The sequence below is a fragment of the Ascidiella aspersa genome, chromosome 2 (genome assembly GCF_963924565.1).
Source record: "Ascidiella aspersa chromosome 2, kaAscAspe10.2, whole genome shotgun sequence".
NCBI lineage: Eukaryota > Metazoa > Chordata > Ascidiacea > Phlebobranchia > Ascidiidae > Ascidiella > Ascidiella aspersa.
Window position 1 is genome coordinate 34,090,027 of NC_139448.1, and position 17,597 is coordinate 34,107,623.

Below are 17,597 nucleotides of genomic sequence, written 5' to 3' on the forward strand. Positions count from 1 at the left end.
TATTCGTGTTGTTTCGTGTTTTCAATACAATTTTGGAAAAATACAGCAACAACAAAACATGTGTGGGGAATGTCGCTATCACGTCATTTTTGACGGCAGGGGTTCAAACCTAACACATTTTTTAGCATTTCTGAAGTTGAACTCGAGTATGACTGCGAAATACTAACCGAGTCATGAGTCTTTAGTGACCAGTACCCAATTTCGAAACTTATAGGGTCGCCAACTGTAAATTGGAATAGCACAGGGTGAAAATTTTTCCAACTATGTTTTGTGGGTGAATTGATTGCTTGACACCCTGATGAGTGGATTGCTGAGTTATTTTAGTTAAGTAAAGAATTTTAATAAGGTAGTTTTGTATCAGGCGGCCCGGAACTCGAGGTATTTTTAATCAACTTCTCAGCTGTGCTTTTGAGTATATAAAGATTATACCTACAGTATTATAATAAATATTTCAACGTTATATAAACGTTCCTTTTTTAATGTTTTATTTTGTTTTACAAAACGCTATGCACTTTCTTTTGGATGTTAACTGGCTTTTGCAACCCCCGCGAAACAATTGGTTTTTTTCTACATACAGGATAGTTTGTATTAGTTGTTCAGTTAAAATATATTTTTTGAGGCGAGCGTGTTGTCAATAAAAAATTATTTTTTAAAGGAAAAAACATTAAGCATTAAATCAGTAAATAGTTAAGCGTTATTTCATTCGTTTTGCCTGCAAATATTATTTTAAGGCGTTAAAATCACGAACGTTGGTATTTAAATAAGTAACATTCTCTATCGATCGAGCTTTCTTCCGTTACGTGCGGTCGGGATAAACCGGTAAATTCAAGAACAGAAAAAAGGTAAAAGTTTCAGTTGCTTAAAAATTCATCGGAGTTTGCTGTTCATTATAAGCGATTAGAAAGTGATAGGCAATTACCGGTTAACTGTAATTTCGAAGTTTTTTGGCAGTAAAATGGATAAAAGAACGGGTTGAACTGTTAACGGACACATTTTTACCAAGTACGTAATTACCTAAATAGCCTAAGCCTAATTAAGTTAACCGGATTAGCGGTTTGGTCTGCTAATGTTTTTATTTTTTTAAATAGACTTGTAAAGCAGTTACCTATAACTTTTTAAATACTTGTGTGTAGCTGTGTAAAATATTAACCGTTTTTTTTTTTATTGCAGACACTATTTCGACATTTACTCTATATTGGAATCATGCCACGGAAAAAGGCTTTAAAAGTGATTGTTGACATTCATTTTCATGCAGTAAGTATGTAAATCAACACAATAGATATCCAGAAATATGAAGTTAAAAAAATGTAAAACCTTAAATGCCCCAGTTCATGATACAGTTTTTATGTTGTATTCCAAGAATTACAAATAGTTATCTTTACAAGTTAGTTATGATATAGAATTGCATTTGATGTAAAACACACTTTAAAATGTTTTAAAATCCAAAAATTATTTTTGCAGATAACTTGTCCTGGAGTATTTCTACCAAACCAACAGGATGTATTTTTAAATATCGAGGGTTTGGGGCAGCGAAAAAGAACCGCATCTATTCCACCAGTGTTTCCCTTTTTGTTTCATGAGAAGGTCTTTGAAAATTAACCGTTTTTCAATTAAACATTGTGGTTATGCTTTAAAACTGTTGCAAATTATGGAATCTCAAAATTGTCCTAAATTATTCCTATGTAATTTGTCAGATAAAAGTTTTTACAAGCAGCGCTTTGGTTTTACTAAAATTGTCAGGTTTTATTTGCCCTTATTATTCTATGCTTTACTAAGTACACTAAAATTGTATTTACCCAAATTGTAAATTTTAACAAAAATCTCATTTACGATGATTTCAAAGTTTTTGTGGTTGCATCTTGGGGCAAAATGTTAAATTGAATAAAACAGTAACTTTGTCATACTTTGATCATGTTGATGACAGTTACTTTTGATTTTTATCCTCAACACTGACAACTGTCTTTTAATGAAAATTTTAAAAGCATTCCTTGTTTTATTTTTTCAGTTGCGCTTTGAGAAAGTTTTCAGCCATGCCACTGACCCAGTTCAGGTCGCTTCTGCTCTTTCTGGAGAAACCGTCAGAATAGAACTCGTACAACTCACCTATCCAGGTAAAATATAGACTAACCTACCTGCAATGTGCACTCTTGCAATGTTTTTGTAACTGATTTAGCCCTTCATAATAACTTTTACTTAGCAACTAAGTATAATATGTTTGTGCCAGTGCTGCAGTTTAGAGTTTTCTAGGTCGCTATATTTTGACATACAGCTAATCCTCCTATGAATATTAATATTAAAATTAACTTAATGACAAGCAACTACCTGGTACAGGGGTTCTTAAGTACTTTATTAATGCGTACCACTAAAAATATTTTGGTTTTCGCAGAGTATGCTTGGCAAATTGACGTCATTAAACAAGTTCATTTTAGAAACAGTCTGCTGTTTGTGGTCAAGCAAATATGAAACTGAACGTTTTTTATACAATTGACACTTCCCATTAAAATGTGTTTAAACCTTTTAGCAAGCACTTTAATTAACATGAACAAATGTAAATCCTATTTTGGTTTTCTTTGTTTAGGTGGTGAGTTGTTAGCCACATACGAGGACAACGCTCGTGAGTTCTTGTTCCCCACTCCACGTGTGAGTCCCACTTATCCTGGAGTAGACAGAGAAGTTCTTTTGCAAAGAGCTTCGTCTTTCCCTGGAATTGCCCCAAAGCTGGAATTTTCTTCTCGCACCATTATTAAAGAAGTAAAAATTAAATAGCCGATACAATATTACCTGTTTTTTTTTAGTTTAAACTAACTTTAAGTGGATTTAATTTAAATAGTATAAATTTTAAGTTGAAATAACCTCATCAAATCTTGCATTGTTACTTCTACCTGTATTGGGCTAACAGTTTAAATCTGCAAAGTTTAAGACCGTTAGCTTGTTTTAATAATCGCTTCTTCATTGAATATGTTTTGAACTTTTAATAACCTACTGTAAATCTTTGTTTGTATAATACGAATTTTACCTTGGTTTCTTGATGGATTTGAATTGAACAACACATGTAATTTTACATAATTTACCACCCTACCTTTTATTCAAGGTAACTTCTGTTAGTGGAAGTGGAGGTTCACGGAGACGAAAAGAGAAGATTCCATCTGCGGAGGTGGAAAGTAGCGCAAGGGCTCTTCACAGTTACCAGGAGTTTAACGTAAGTTTAGACCACACTTTTAAGTAATTTTATCCTGTTGCATTACCAGTAACTTTTTTTTTTTTTTTAAGTTTTAAAGATTTAAATATTTTCTTTCTGATAAAAATATAACACTTTGAAATTCCTGCTAGACCATATGTATAAATAATATTGCAACCTGCAATACAGCCCTGGTTTCAACTATGAGGCATGTAGAAACTTTCTTTGGTTTGGTCTTGCTTATAAATGCCATTATTGAACAGTGTTGTAATTAATTTAGTGTCCCCCCCCCCTTCCAAAAAATAGATCAACAAAAACAAAAAGACTTTTTCGATACGTATCATCATGTGAATGTTTTTTTACCTGATGATGATACAACTATGTATCAAGACGTCTTTTTAAGGGGATGTCGATTTACTCAACCCTTTTCGCCTTGACATTCAATATTAAGCTAAATACAGTCTGATTTTGTGGTTTTCATTTTTTGAAAGTTTTAATTGTTAAAATAGCTCTGTGACCGATATCCAAATGCTTTTAAGGTTGCCTCACAAACCAATAATATCGTTCCAGCATGCTCCTGTTGAAGCCTCCACTCCCCAAGTCCAACCCAACACACATTCTTCGCGCAAGAAGAAGTCAAGGTCATCTGGCTCTGCGTCAAGGTCAGGCAGAGCAAAGGCAAGGTCGGCAAGTCTAAGCAGAGGTCAGTTCAAAGTTAAACTTTAAATAGCAAGGTTCCCCTATGGAGGTATTTTTGATATAAAGTTACTGTTTTTATTTTTTGAATATATTTGCAAATGCCGGATTTTGTTTATTCCGTATGCTAGAAATTGTATTGAAAATTTTATTTGATTGTCACAATTTTTAGCAAAGTTTTAAGGCAAGTTAGAGCTGGATTATTTTGATAACTTTGTTTTGCATGCTCAAGTTGCACACATATTCTAAATGGTTTGGTAAAAAATCCCTTAAAAAACTTTGTCGCTGGTCTACAATCCTCCCACTTTACACTAAGAAACGAGTGGTCAAAATTGAAATTGCAAGGAAGAAAGGAAGAATAAATATAATACTAATACTTGACCCTCACAAACCCAAATGCTAAGTCGCACCCCAACCCAAATAATGTTGGCAATATATACCCCGGAGGAAAATGTGGTAGGATTCTAGACTAACGCCAATATTGCCCTGGTTGAGAACGTTTATGTGGTGTCCTTAAAATGAATAAAATGCATGTTTAGTCAGAAACCAATATATACATCCCTTCCCTACTGTCGAACTTGCTTGATGCCGTCCAGTTTGCCATATAACAGCACCAGTGTTGGAAATAAGTCATTTCAAAATGTTAAGTCATTTGTAAAATAACTTAAGTCCAAGTCAAGTCTATGGCAAAAAATAACAAGTCCGGTTGCCCAAGTCAACTCATCATTAGACCAAGTCAACTTCAAGTTAAGTCATTGACATAAAAATCTACTAAACGAACAGCAATATAAAAAAATTAAAATTTGAGAATAATACCCCAATTTCATTAACAAATTTTTAATAAAAGCACTTAATTTTATGCCAAGGTATTTGGCACAATGACTAAGGTTCACGTCAAGTCAGTTTCGTCACAAGACATAAGTCAAGTTTTGAAAACAGTTATTCAAACAACACTGAACAGCACATAACAAAACCTTAACAAGATATGGCAAAATCTAAGCAGTAAGCAAGCATCCAACCCCACACGTAGACACAAACTATAAGTACCTAATAACTGTTTATTGTACTTGTAGCTACGGGCGGTTCACGCAACTACGAGATGTCGACGATCGCTTCCCGAGCTCGCTCGCCCTCCCCATACACAAGACGTAGGATGGCTCAGCTCTCTGTAAACGACCCTTTCGAGTCGGCCGCCAAAGCTAAACCCTTCAAAACCGAGCTCGAAGAAAGACCGGAGTTCGTTGTACGAAAGGTGAGAAAACATTGTTCCAATTTCGAAATTTGACAAGGTTAGCTATTAAAAAACCTGCGCTTGGACAAAATTATTTAAAATTATGGGCAATCCTTGAATATCCTTAATTTTCCCCAGTATTTTACTGATTTTTTGTCAAAAAAGGCTGCTTTTAACGACTTGCCTTGCCACAATGCTGACAATGTTTAATATCACATCCACACATGTATTGCCTTTGGTGGTGTAGGATCCTGGCAAATCAAGATTACAGATTTATTGCCTTGTTTGAAACGCATGATTTGCCGTTGTAGTTTGTACCTACACTGTATGTATAATATATTTACCTCGACTTGTTCCGACATTTAACTTTAGCCTATCTTAAACATTTTACTGTTGTAATCAGCTTTATTTATTCCACGACGTTTGTCAACAAGGCGTCCTGTAGCCTCCTGTTATGCTGAAGTATTCTCTTTATAGCTAAAAAAAGAATCTCAAACCCAAATAGTTTAAGTAAGTCGATATCATCTTAAGGCTGACGTTTCAACGCAACTTGAATCGTCAACAGTTAATGTATGATACAAATGCCGCTGCGTATCGAAATGCCTTTATTAAGATGCTGTCGATTTAGTGGACCATATTTGGCTTTGCACTTATTTTGAAGTTTCATTACAGATCCGTGCATAAAGTACCTATAATCTCGTTATTTTAAATGCTTTATAACAAGCTGAATCTCAATTTTAATCTGTTTTCGTGGCTGTATATTCGGCTCGTGAAAACTAACGCACGCAATTCCTAACTTAAATTCAGGTAATTTCTAAACAGTCCACTACACATGATTTATTTTAAAACAATTACGACCCATTTTTTCACCCACAGGCGGCCAAAGACAGCCTTTCATCTAGCAAGGCCCCACCTCCCCTACCTCACATGACCCCCTCCCCCGAACAGCGGAACCGACTGCGGACCCCCTCACCCAGGAGCCCCAGCTACTCACCCTCACGCAGAAAACAGACACGTGAGTCAGAATGTTTAACGAACAAAAAAATTGTATTTTTTTTTCTGTTAATGTTTATCTATAATTTTGGCGTTTTTTTACTTCTGATGTGATTTTTTTTACTGCTTTCATTTCTAAAAACTACAAAACAGTAAATTTTTAACTTTCTTCATCATTCGTGCAGAAATGATTTGTGGCAAAATCAACGTCCGTTGAAGTTGTTAAGTTTGTATAGTTTGGCCAATCTTTTAAGCTTTGCTGGTATACCTTTGTCGAGTAAAAAATTGCTTTGTTGTATTAAATACAATTTGGCAGTTGGTCGTTGGTGTCAACAAACTATACAGAACCCTTTGACTAGTGTACAGTAGACTAAGAGTTGCCATGTTTAATTGTCATAGAGGTGTATAGTTTTGGTTAACTTTGCATGACTTGGTATAGTGGTGTCTCGACCGTGCTGACAACAACAGAGTCATATAAATAATGCTACCTGGAACTGTACAATTATTCAACCTAAAGGTTTGAATTGGCGCTGTATTTATTCTAATGGACGCAGTGTTGCCACTTTAAGCCTGTCTTTAAATTGTTATGCATTGTATTTTAAGAGAAGTAGTTTAGACACACCATTGTTTCCAAACGTCTTTAAATAGTCTTTCAATCTATTTTATGTGCAGCTTACGGTATGTGTTTAGAAGAGCCATGGTGAAACAAATTTTAAACCATGTGTTATTGTGTGGACCATAGCATTTCTACTGTTTTGTTTTCGAATTAGAGTAAAAACCTGTGGAGTGATCACATTTCAGATTCATAGAAAGTCTCAAGAGTTTCCTTGAAACAAGTCTTTTGAATATTTTTTTCATAAAGGATTGGCAACCCTGTGAAAGATTCACAGAAAACCGCTTTAATATCAACAATACATCAATCAGCATTGCAAGTCTAACAGTTAAAGCATACGAAACAAAGCCAATACATTCCACTGACCCTATCCCCGTATCGCAAAAACACCGATTTCAGCGTCGTTTAAAATGCCTCGATGTCCAATCAATCTCGCTCAACTCCCTCAAAAGCGGCGACCTGAAAATATTATGCCCGTACATGTTCGTCACGCCGAAGTTGCTTGGTATGGGAGTCGTGTTACGATCACAGACCGCTTTGCACAATGGCGGGCGAGTGTGCGTGGCGCTGTAGTAAGAAACGGTCGTCCTATTGTGTCCAGCCAACGTAGTCGTGTACCCGCTGTTTTTATTTGACTTCGAACTGGGATGGGTTTTCGCGCGGTTTCCATGCGAAAATACACAAGGGCTACAGTTTTCTACTACTACAGTTGCTAGTTACGATTAATATGTTTTTTAAAAATAATAATTTAGTTGCATATTTTTGCACTACTTCAAAACGATAACTTTTAGTTTTCGAAGTCATTCTTTTCGCTTGTTTACTTGTTACTTGTATCAGACGACTCGTTATGGCGGAATTTAAAATTTAACTTTAAATTTAGAAAATGTTTCGCATCTACCAGAACATTTTTTCTTAAACTTTTAAAATGCAAAAAAATATGTATTTGGATGGAAGAAATCGTATTTTTGACAACTTTGTTGAGTTAATTTCTCGGTCACTTTGGTCCAAAATAACATTATTCTTTATTTTATTTTTTTAAATGGATTGCAGCTTGCAGATTTTACTTTTTCAATCAAAAAAACGGTTAATTCAAACACACATGGTTTTGGCTATTTTATTGTTTTAACCATTGCATTTAGACTGTTTTATTGTAGGATTATTTTAAAAACCCAGCAAGTGATCTAATTAAAGGTTTTTGAAAACCAGTATATTACTTTTAAAAGTATTTTCAAAATGTAGAATTTATTTCAAAAAAATGTGGAAACCCTGAATGTAAGTGTACGGCTGTACGCCTGTTGCTCAAATGTGTTAACCGAGATCGATGTTAACTTATCTTATAACAAGCTGATGAAACGACACCCTTCACATACGTTATTAGGAAAAAAATTGCATTTCCATTAAGATTTACCCATATTGTTTGCTACTTAGTTCCGCCCGTAGTCGCAAATTCGCACAAAAACAGACTGTTGGCTATTGGCGGTTACAGGCAAGTGGCGTAACAATGTCTGTGTTTGTTTCAGCGGGGAAGCACCTATCAGGTCCTAAGCCAGTTTTGGATCTCGACAGTGAAGGTATTTGTTTAATCTTATAATTAACATACGTTTTAATCGCGAACTGGATTAATTTCGTTGATTTAAATATAAAAGTATAAGACCAAAGGGCGCTCTTTCACTATTGTACGTAAAAATTAATAAAAAAATTTTTTCTTCAAATGCCGCATACCACAACACATGTTGTTTGGGTTAGGGTGCGGGTTAGCGATTGGTTGAGGGTGGGTCAAGTTATTATTAATAATAAACATAATATTACTTGACCCATACCCTCACCCAAACGCTAACCCGCACCCTAACCCAAACAATATGCGTTGTGGTATGCGGTATTATTATTATTTTTTTTTTGCATAACTTTTCACGTACAATAGTGAAAGAGCGCCGACCAAAGTCATGTTGTTTGGGAAAAAGTCCAGAATCTTAGTGCCAAACGACTTATAGACTCGTAAAAACGCTGGCCAAAGGTTCACCGACTAGTTTAAATCTGTACATTTAAGAATTCTATATATGGCAGTTATGGCGTGAAAATGTATATAAATTTTTGATAAGCCGAGGGCAAGTATCACCAATTGGTAGAGGAGTGGTCTCCAGTACGACAGTGTTAAAATTTGAAAGAGTGTTAAGCAAAACTGAAAGATAATTTAATCGGTTGGAGATGCGAATTAGTAGTGAATGTAAGTTGCTATAGATTAATGTGTCCAGTGTTCACGAATTGCACGGTATATAGCAAAGTCAGTTACAGCAACAAGTTAGTTTTGAAACTACAAACATAAACTTTGTCTGGGTAAATGTGTCCAGTGTTCACAAAATGCACGTTTCAGACGACAGCAGTTTATCAGCCACAGACCACGAGGCTTCGTTTGACGTAGCAGCTTACAACGCAAGGGCACAGTTGCTCAAATCTAAAGCACGCAGAAAACTAAACGCCCTGAAATCAGCCTACTACCGTCCAATAACCGCTGGCTGCTGCATGGGCCTTCGAAGGCAAAACGACGAAAAAGACCTACGCCAGTATATCAAGGACAAGGACTGGCAGCTCGATATGGATTTAACCCGCTCACCCGGCTCCTATGCGCCACCTTCACGCAGCCAGAGCGAGATTTCTTTTCCGCTATATGGTAGTAGAGAGCCGCCCAGCACTAGAAGGCGAAAAAAGTCAGGAGGCTGTGTCAGGTTTAAAAGTGAGTATAAGGTGGCGGTTAGAAGTGTTGGTGTTTATATAAGATTAGCTGACTCTGTTAGTTCCGGCAGTGACAGGTAAAAGCAGCAGCAGAAGTTATGGCAATGTAGAGTTAGTATCAGTCGTATGTTGTATTCAGTGTAGCTTTCTTAGTTAAGCATCGTTCAGCAGATCACAGTTATAATTGGGGTTCAGTATTATGGCAGAATATATTCGCACACAAATGAAAGCAGTTTTCTTCATAAACTGACTACCACGGTCAACCTTATCCACAGTCCCAAAGTATTCACAATAATTTGAAACTTAAAACGAACTTGATTTTCCTGGTTTAATAGAAAAATAATAACTTTTACCAGTTTAATTGTGGCCCTTTTTAAAAGAAAACTGTTGTTAATTGTTGTTCAAATTTAATAATTTGTTATCACATTCGTTTAATGATTCTAGCTTGTAAGTTTATTTATCTCCAACACTGTTTTTGCTTACGCCACCATCTTGATCGTTTTGCCAAATTCATATCGGTACATCATGCCATTTTTTGTGCGTCAAAGCGTCAAGTCTCTTTATTTATAAGGCAAAATTTGTGCGAATTTATACCACATAACACTATCATTGTTATAGGCGCAATTCCCACTTTATTTCAATTCACCAATTGTCCACGAGTCTGGGCACACCAGTTGCCATTTTACAAATATTTTAACCAGGAACACTTAGTTTAAAAGCGACGATGTTCTTGCCAGGCACGACCGAGTTGATTGACAGCTCGCTTCCTCACAACTACAGCCGCCCTTCGTCCGCACGGAGCGCCCCAGAGTCGACGTACAGAACGCCAAGAAGGGATCTCTCCTTCTCAGGTGAATTCGACGAACCATTAACAAGGTAAAGGGCTAATTTGCTGAATTATTTCACTATTTTATGCTGCTTAATACTTGTATGTTGCGTCCAAAAACGTGCAAATAAAAATTCGTTACCTGATGTTTGCATAGTTCAAGTAGATTGTCTTGTCGGACTAGTTCCTAGTTTAGGCAATACTTGCCAAGGCTGCCGATACAACTGTTGTATTTCACTATCATCCGCGAATATATTATGTGTCGCTGTTTTTGACGAGCGTAATTAAACCACAGAGACGGGGCTAAGACCTTTTGGTCACTCGGTTAATATATTTTGGAGCTAAAGTATACTAATATATTTTTACAGAAAAACGTTATATTCTAATATAAACGTAGTATTTATTTATTTAAACTTTTAAAAGGTAAATATGTTTTTCCCAGTACAATCTTAACAAGATAAAAGTTAAACAGCTAAATGTGCATTGCCGCCTGTTCTTAATTTTTGCTAATATCCACCTAACAATTCTATTTTTTAATGGCAGAGCCTGTTTTAACAATCCTATTTTTGTTGGTACGTCAATAAAACTAAAAAAAATCCGAGCCTTTAATATATGCTTTACAAAGCCGGGTTCGTGTTTTGTTTTTAGTCCTGTAAAAAGTATCTGTTAAAAGGTAGATTCATTCCAAATGAAGAACTGAAAAGATCGTTTTAGTTTAGACGAAATAATATTCCTTTAAGAAAACTCTGGTTCCGTATTTTACTCGGGTTTCTTACGGGTTTTATTTGTTCATTTAGTCGTATTGTTTAAAAAAAAACAAGCTGTTTTATTGTTTCACATTCGGTGAGTTTGACAAATGAATATTTTTGACTATTAACCCTGTATTTTGCGAGTAGAAGCAGTAAGGCGGCGGCCCCGGGTTCGATCCTCTACCGAACCCCATTACGAGAGCGCTTCTCCACAAACAACGAACCCTCGCCTTACGAGAAGATCAGGGATCGGGTCAGGGACTTGCTCCGATCTCCCAGGGCTACGCAAATCGTGGTAAGTTAGGTTTGAGGCCTGTTCAACTCGCTGTTTAGTGTCTTATTACAGTGCTTTCGTTTTGTTCACCCCTAGCATCTATCTCCAGATTTCATTCGCCCTTGTCTCATGATATGATAAAACTATCTCGTCTCTATATAACAGCACCCGGAATATTCGCCCTGTTTGTAAGCTATCATCCATTTCCGACAGTTCACCCTTATTCACCCCTTTGGTTGGTTTACAGAAATTTTATTCACCCTGGGGTGAACCATTCACCTGATTAAGAAACACTGTCTTATAATTAATATACCTGTCGTGAAATCATGACTAGTAGGATAGATTAGATATGGTCTTTGGCAGTGCTGTAAACATCTCATTTTTCTAGAATAACTTTGGCCCAAGTTAAGGTTTTTTGCAAAAAATAACAACTAAAGTTCGAGTTGACTCAATATTAGAGCAAGTTATTGACTAAAAAACTTAACATATTAAAATTGGTAAACTCGTCCAATTCCTAAGCTATAACTCAACTTGAACTTCATAAAAAGCAATGTATAGCAAGCAAATTGTTTTCCGTGCAAAAATTAATAAACCGTAAAAAAAAAAAAAAACTCTATTTTTACCTAGGTCATTTGCCCAACAGAATGTCAAGTTAAGTAGTTTTGGTCTAAAGACTGAAGTCAAGTAAATTAGTCAGGTCATTTGAAAAAACTGACTTTATATTTTGCGTTGAAGAACATATCCTAATAATTCTGAAGCTAACCCTTCCTGTATTATATTGAACACCTTCTTGATAACGCCTCACTTTTATTGCAGGGAGATTCAATCGCTGAGGCAAGCGACAGATACTGGGAACGAAAAAGTGCGACTCCCTCACCCAGATCTCCTCGCTCGCCAAGGTACTATTAGGCAGGTCAGCAAAAGTAGAACTTTGTCTAAATAATTGTTTCTTACCACGACCGTGTCCTTCTCCGTACTTATAATAAGGGATGTCCGAAATGTGTTTTATTCTGATACCGATACCCTATATTTTGGTCAAGAAGTATCACCATTAGGTTCAATGCCGAATGACGTCATAATTATATAGTCTTATGGGCAAAATTGTTGGTTTCAAACCTGCGAAGAAAACGATTGGTTTTTAAAGACAAAATCTGGCGTAGCGTTAAAAGCGCCTGGCTGTGGCTTTCAAGCTTTTAAATTACAGGCTTTGTCGTATTTTATTTACAGTCGCGTCGCTTCTTATCAGTTTTTATAAATTTGACTTTTTTTTAATATTTCTTATTGATCGGTGCACGGCAAACTCAGTATCACAAAGCGTTTCTTGTCATTTGAGATGAGCCCACTGATACAGTACCACATCTTGCATTGTACTGATCGCAGCTTGACCTGATGAACTACCGTGCTAGGTATCCCAAATCCAAGTAGAACCTCATTTTCAATCGGCGTCAGCGTCAAATCACGCAATGCCAGGTCAAATGGCCACTTCGAAGGGCTCTAGGCTCCTATTTTTAGCTACGTTTTTTGTGACACTCCTGAGCAGTTCGCTGAGCCCTTCAAAAAAACAAGCCGGGTCCCTTTTCCCATGTTTTTCTTACTGATTGACTTGGAATGTCCAAAATATCGGCATGGTGGTGATGCCCAATGCTAAAGTTTTCTTATCGGTATTATTCTGACACCGGCGTGTTATAGGTGCCGATGTGATACCAAATTAAAATAGGAAATTTATCCATGATTGGCGAACTAACAAAGCGATTCCACTTTGAAACTAAATTTAACAACTGGTGGTAAATAAACGTAAAAAAAACGAGTTTTGGCCTAAAAGAACCATCTTTGAACATTTCCATTTCATTTGTTTTTCATTTTTGAGTAGAGTAAGGCGTCATCGTATGGTATAATTTTTCCAAAAAGTCGTGTATGGTTATCGAAAAAAAAAACGTCTCAGGACATCCTTAAACGTGCAGAAGACTCAGGCACAAAATAGTGAAGTCGGCCTGTTTTCACGGAATGCAAACTGACCAATGTAATTGACGCAACTTTGTCGTCCCACCTTCACTTCTCAATCCTTCCAGTGAGAACAACAACAGGACGTGATATCGGGGCTGTTAGTCGTCCAATTGCCAATTGGCTCGCGTCGACAGGCCTCTTATAAGCTCGCTTGATCGAGACAATTGATAACTTCCAAAGTGTTGCTAAATACAGGGGTGATATATAAAGGTCAAAGGTTACGGAACTGCTTGACGCCAAATCGTGCTTTTTTCAGTGCGTAACTCAGGTCGTGATCTGTAAGGTTTTGCGCTTAATTGCTGATTGGGTTTAGGTTATTTTTATGGCTTTTACCATCCAATTAAGGTGATATAATTATTTTAAGGCATATTGTTTGGATGCTGCAGTAAGAATTACAAAGCCCATACAGAAGTAGGGTCATTTTGAACAGTTTGAACATCTCTTATACTCACTTTCGTATAGAGAGATCAATCGATATCACTTTTTTAGACCGATGCTGATACTCGATTTTTTACAATTTTGTTAACCGATACCCGATACCGATTTTTTTATATACCTGGGAAATGTAAAAAAACCTAAATTACTCGAAAATCAAATCCTAATCACAGTTTAGTTTATGTAACTTTATTAATTATAAACTATTATTTTGCATATTAACTTAGCGTGTTGCTAAAATCCATTTGTTGTACTGGAAAAATGAAATCATATTTTTGTACTTACATATCGGCCTACATTTACCGATATATCGGTAGAAGCCAAATATCGGCCGATATCATCGGTGAACCGATATGTGCGCCCCCAAATGCTTACCCCAAACCCCACTTTGTACCCCCTAGGACCCCAGCCGGCGTGAGCGTTCGACTTGGAGCTGACAGCTACTGGAACGAACGAGCAAGTGAGTACAGCGGCCGCTCACACCGGCAAGTGTTCGACAACAGTGTCGAGAAAATCTACGACGACATTTACCGACGCCACAAGACCTCCAAACCGTGACCTCCTGTTGTAAGAAAACTAGGCATGTTTAATTTACACTTCAAACGCACGTTAAAGTGAGCATATTTTCTTGCTACTCGTTCGCTCAATGGTTGGAGGTAGGCCCCGTTTTCTACCTATTTTTGTGCTATTTCAACTGTACATTGGTCAATTCAAAGTTTTCAGTTTTTTGTTTTCTATCCCAATTCACAAAAAACGGTAGTTTAAGGTTTAAACATGACCACTAAAAGTAACTTGCTTTATTTCTACTCGCTTTTATAATTAGTTTAGTTTCTTTACATTTTTGGTGAAAAATCGCATAAACCTTGGGTAGAAAATAGAATAACGTTTGTAAGGTGACCTTGTTATTTAGTGGTCAACCATGAGGGAAAAGCTGTTCAATCAAAATTGCAAAATGTGCTTTACTTTGTATGCATGTCGCTGTACAACGTAGATACCAAACCTGTTTAAACCAGGATTATTACAACAATTTTTAACTGACAAATCTTACTAGTAGTTTTATTGGACCCTTAACGATAATACTTTTGTGTTAAGCTGTATTCAACTAGAACAACTGCACACGTACAATCGTACATTGTACAATTCGCTTAATTAGGCCCCATATGTTAACCGTTAGGGTCTCGTTTTTGCTAAATTTTTAATAAAACTTGCTATGGGATTGGTAGTTTGCAAAAATCTATCTGGAACTAATCGAGTTCTAAAATGAGTTTGCAACTTTTTAAAAGAAGCGCTGAAAAAGTGTGCTCTTTACCAGGAGTGCAACCTTTTTTAACGCAAATACTAAAGAAACATTTTGGTTGTGAAATTAGAATAGAGTTTACATACACATTAAAAGCGTTTCTTTCTAATTAAACTTTATATAAAAACAGTTTAAAAACCCCTGCTTTATCACTTGTTCCCAACTGAGTTCCATTTTCAAAGAAGCCCATTTACGAATACCTTATTTTCGCTCAATCCCCTGTGTATAGTTGTCACCCTGTAGCTTCTAACTTTCCTGTGTCTTGTATGTGTATTGTAAACTGAATATTATGCTTTGTAGTTCGCTTCGCAAAAGAGTTCTATTTTTGCTCGCGCTGAGAAATGTCTATTTTTTGTACGACGGCTTCTGTTTTGGCCCAATTGGCGACAGAGTAACTTTTTTTAGCCTTCATTGGCATGTAATGTGTTTTTGTATGCTTGAATATGTTTCGTTTTATAAAGTTGTCGAAAATGCGACTCTTTATAATTCGTTAAATTTGCGTACGGCAATGTGTATAAAATAATAAAGTTTATTGCTTTTAAATAAAACAAAGCAGGAATTAAGGCCAGAACTCGTTAAATTTTAACAGGGTGTCCACAAAGTCTTTTAAAACCCTTTGTTTTTTTTTTAATTTACGAATTTTAACTTTTCAAAAAAACATTTTTTTATTGCGTTAACCATGCTATTTTTGCGAATTAAGAAATAAATTAAAAAACGTCGAGCGATTTATTTTTAGGTCTGTGTAAAGCTATAAATTGTCTTTAGTCTTTGAATGTCTTTAAAATTTTATCATAAAACTGTGTGATAACCCTGTATAACGTTCCTGTCTTCGGTGAACAGATTAAACTGTTTAGATAACGTAAAACTATTCGACGCACATGTCATTTTTGTAACTTTTTAGTAATGCAGTGTTACTGTGCTCTGTGTTCTGTGTGACCCAATATCTTCATCCATAATTGTTGCTGTAGCTTAAACCCGTAGCCGCCCTTATTTCTTTAGTGGTTGCGTATTATTTAATTCGCGTAGTTGTACAAGGCCGACTATTTTTTATTGTGTACGTTCGACAAAGAAGGTTTCATATTTTTCTACTTGTGTTAGAGAATTTTTTTTCGGGCATGATTTTTCCAAGTAAATTAATAAACCATTTACGCATGTATAGGTTTGTTGATTTTCCGGCCGGTTTTCTTTGTGCAGGAATGTCGTATTATACGTAGGTTCTGTGTTTTTTTAAGGTGTTTTGGTGACCGAAACGGTCCCCCATATTTCTCTAGCGGTTTCCCAAATTTTGGACTTGCAAATTTTTGGTATTTAAATGAAACACTTGCGGTCTCTTAAAACTTAGCGGTCACCCAAACCAAACCTTAAAAAAAAAACCTGCGTAGGTTCTTTGGATGTCCGATAATATCGGATCGGAGCCGATACTCGACCGATACTAGGGAGGTATCGGTGCCGATCCGATACCAAAGTTTGCCTGACAACCTGGAAAAGTTTACCGCTGAACGTTTTAATTTTATCTATTCTACTTGCTTTACGTAGCAATATCATCATTTGGGATCGGATCAGATCAGATCGCGATCGGCATCGGAATAGAATATCGAATATCGGACCATTCCTAGTAGGTTGCTCCGAAAATCTAGCAAATTTCCGAATATAACAATTTGCTTAATCGAGGTTTACTGTCCGAGTTAAAATCTCACAACAGGCTGTCTTTAGTTCGAATCTCACCACATGCTTACGAACGAAATACAGCAGGCTACAGTATGTTGGTTGGTTGAAGAATTTCTTATCGGCTAAAACTAACGTTCAGTCAATAAAGCGACGTTCCTGGTATTAGGTCGTTGGTTCGAACCACAGGCTACTATGTGAACCGGATACAGCAGGCAACGGTGCTATGGTGGTCAATCGACTTCCACCGCTCTTTACCAACGTCGTGAGTTCGAATCTCACCACAGTTAAGTTTTAAGAACGGGATGCAGCAGGCAACGGTTTTAAGACCACTTTCAACTGAGCCTGTGAAGCTTAATCGCTAAAGCATCGGTCGCAATATGATCGATTATTATAAAATCACAATCTAACCGCAAGTTAGTTTTTGCATTGTCTTGCACAAAAACCAACGAAAGAAAATATAAAGCATTCGTTTTCTATTGTGGATTGAAAAAAATAATCTGTTGTCTGACGCCCATTTTGAAAAAGGCGACTTTGCGGTAATTACAAATCTATCTGCGGCTGGGAAAAGTCGCAAACAAATACAGGACTTACAATTCAAATGAACCGAACTCGAGAGTAATTGGAATATGACAGCTGGACTGGCCACTGCTTGAACAAATCACATCAACACTTTACCACTTCAAGTCGCCGTGAAGCACAAAAAGAGCTCATCTTCAAAATAGGTCAGTTAACTTGGCCCCTAAACGAGCTGGGCTCTCTATTTTTTTTCATTTTTACACCTTGGCTAGTTCATATGGTATTTTTTAAGAGAGTCTCCTACGAATTTGATAGAAATAAAATATGCAAGAATTTATTTTTAATTTTAGCTCTTTTATCACCAAATGTGTAGTCTTTAAAGCAGCC

The 17,597-nt window shown here is 36.5% G+C and overlaps 1 protein-coding gene across 3 annotated transcripts; it reads left to right on the plus strand.

Moving 5' to 3' along the window:
- Positions 1 to 862: 862 nt before the first annotated feature.
- Positions 863 to 14,709, plus strand: LOC146165439 (spermatogenesis-associated protein 6-like). 3 transcript variants are annotated; one of them, XM_083381867.1, is made up of 14 exons: positions 863 to 1,002; positions 1,171 to 1,254; positions 1,462 to 1,584; positions 2,006 to 2,111; positions 2,579 to 2,751; positions 3,092 to 3,199; positions 3,749 to 3,881; positions 4,948 to 5,126; positions 5,982 to 6,120; positions 8,232 to 8,282; positions 10,179 to 10,317; positions 11,161 to 11,311; positions 12,107 to 12,189; positions 14,131 to 14,709. In XM_083381867.1, exons 2-14 carry the CDS (start codon positions 1,204 to 1,206, stop codon positions 14,285 to 14,287), a joined length of 1,593 nt encoding a protein of 530 aa, XP_083237993.1. In that variant the 5' UTR covers positions 863 to 1,002; positions 1,171 to 1,203; the 3' UTR covers positions 14,288 to 14,709. The 3 variants fall into 3 exon arrangements, with proteins under 3 accessions (XP_083237993.1, XP_083237992.1, XP_083237994.1); XM_083381866.1 differs by having other exon boundaries at positions 11,164 to 11,311; XM_083381868.1 differs by having other exon boundaries at positions 11,164 to 11,311; positions 12,107 to 12,203; positions 14,131 to 14,265.
- The last annotated feature ends 2,888 nt before the right edge of the window (positions 14,710 to 17,597 follow it).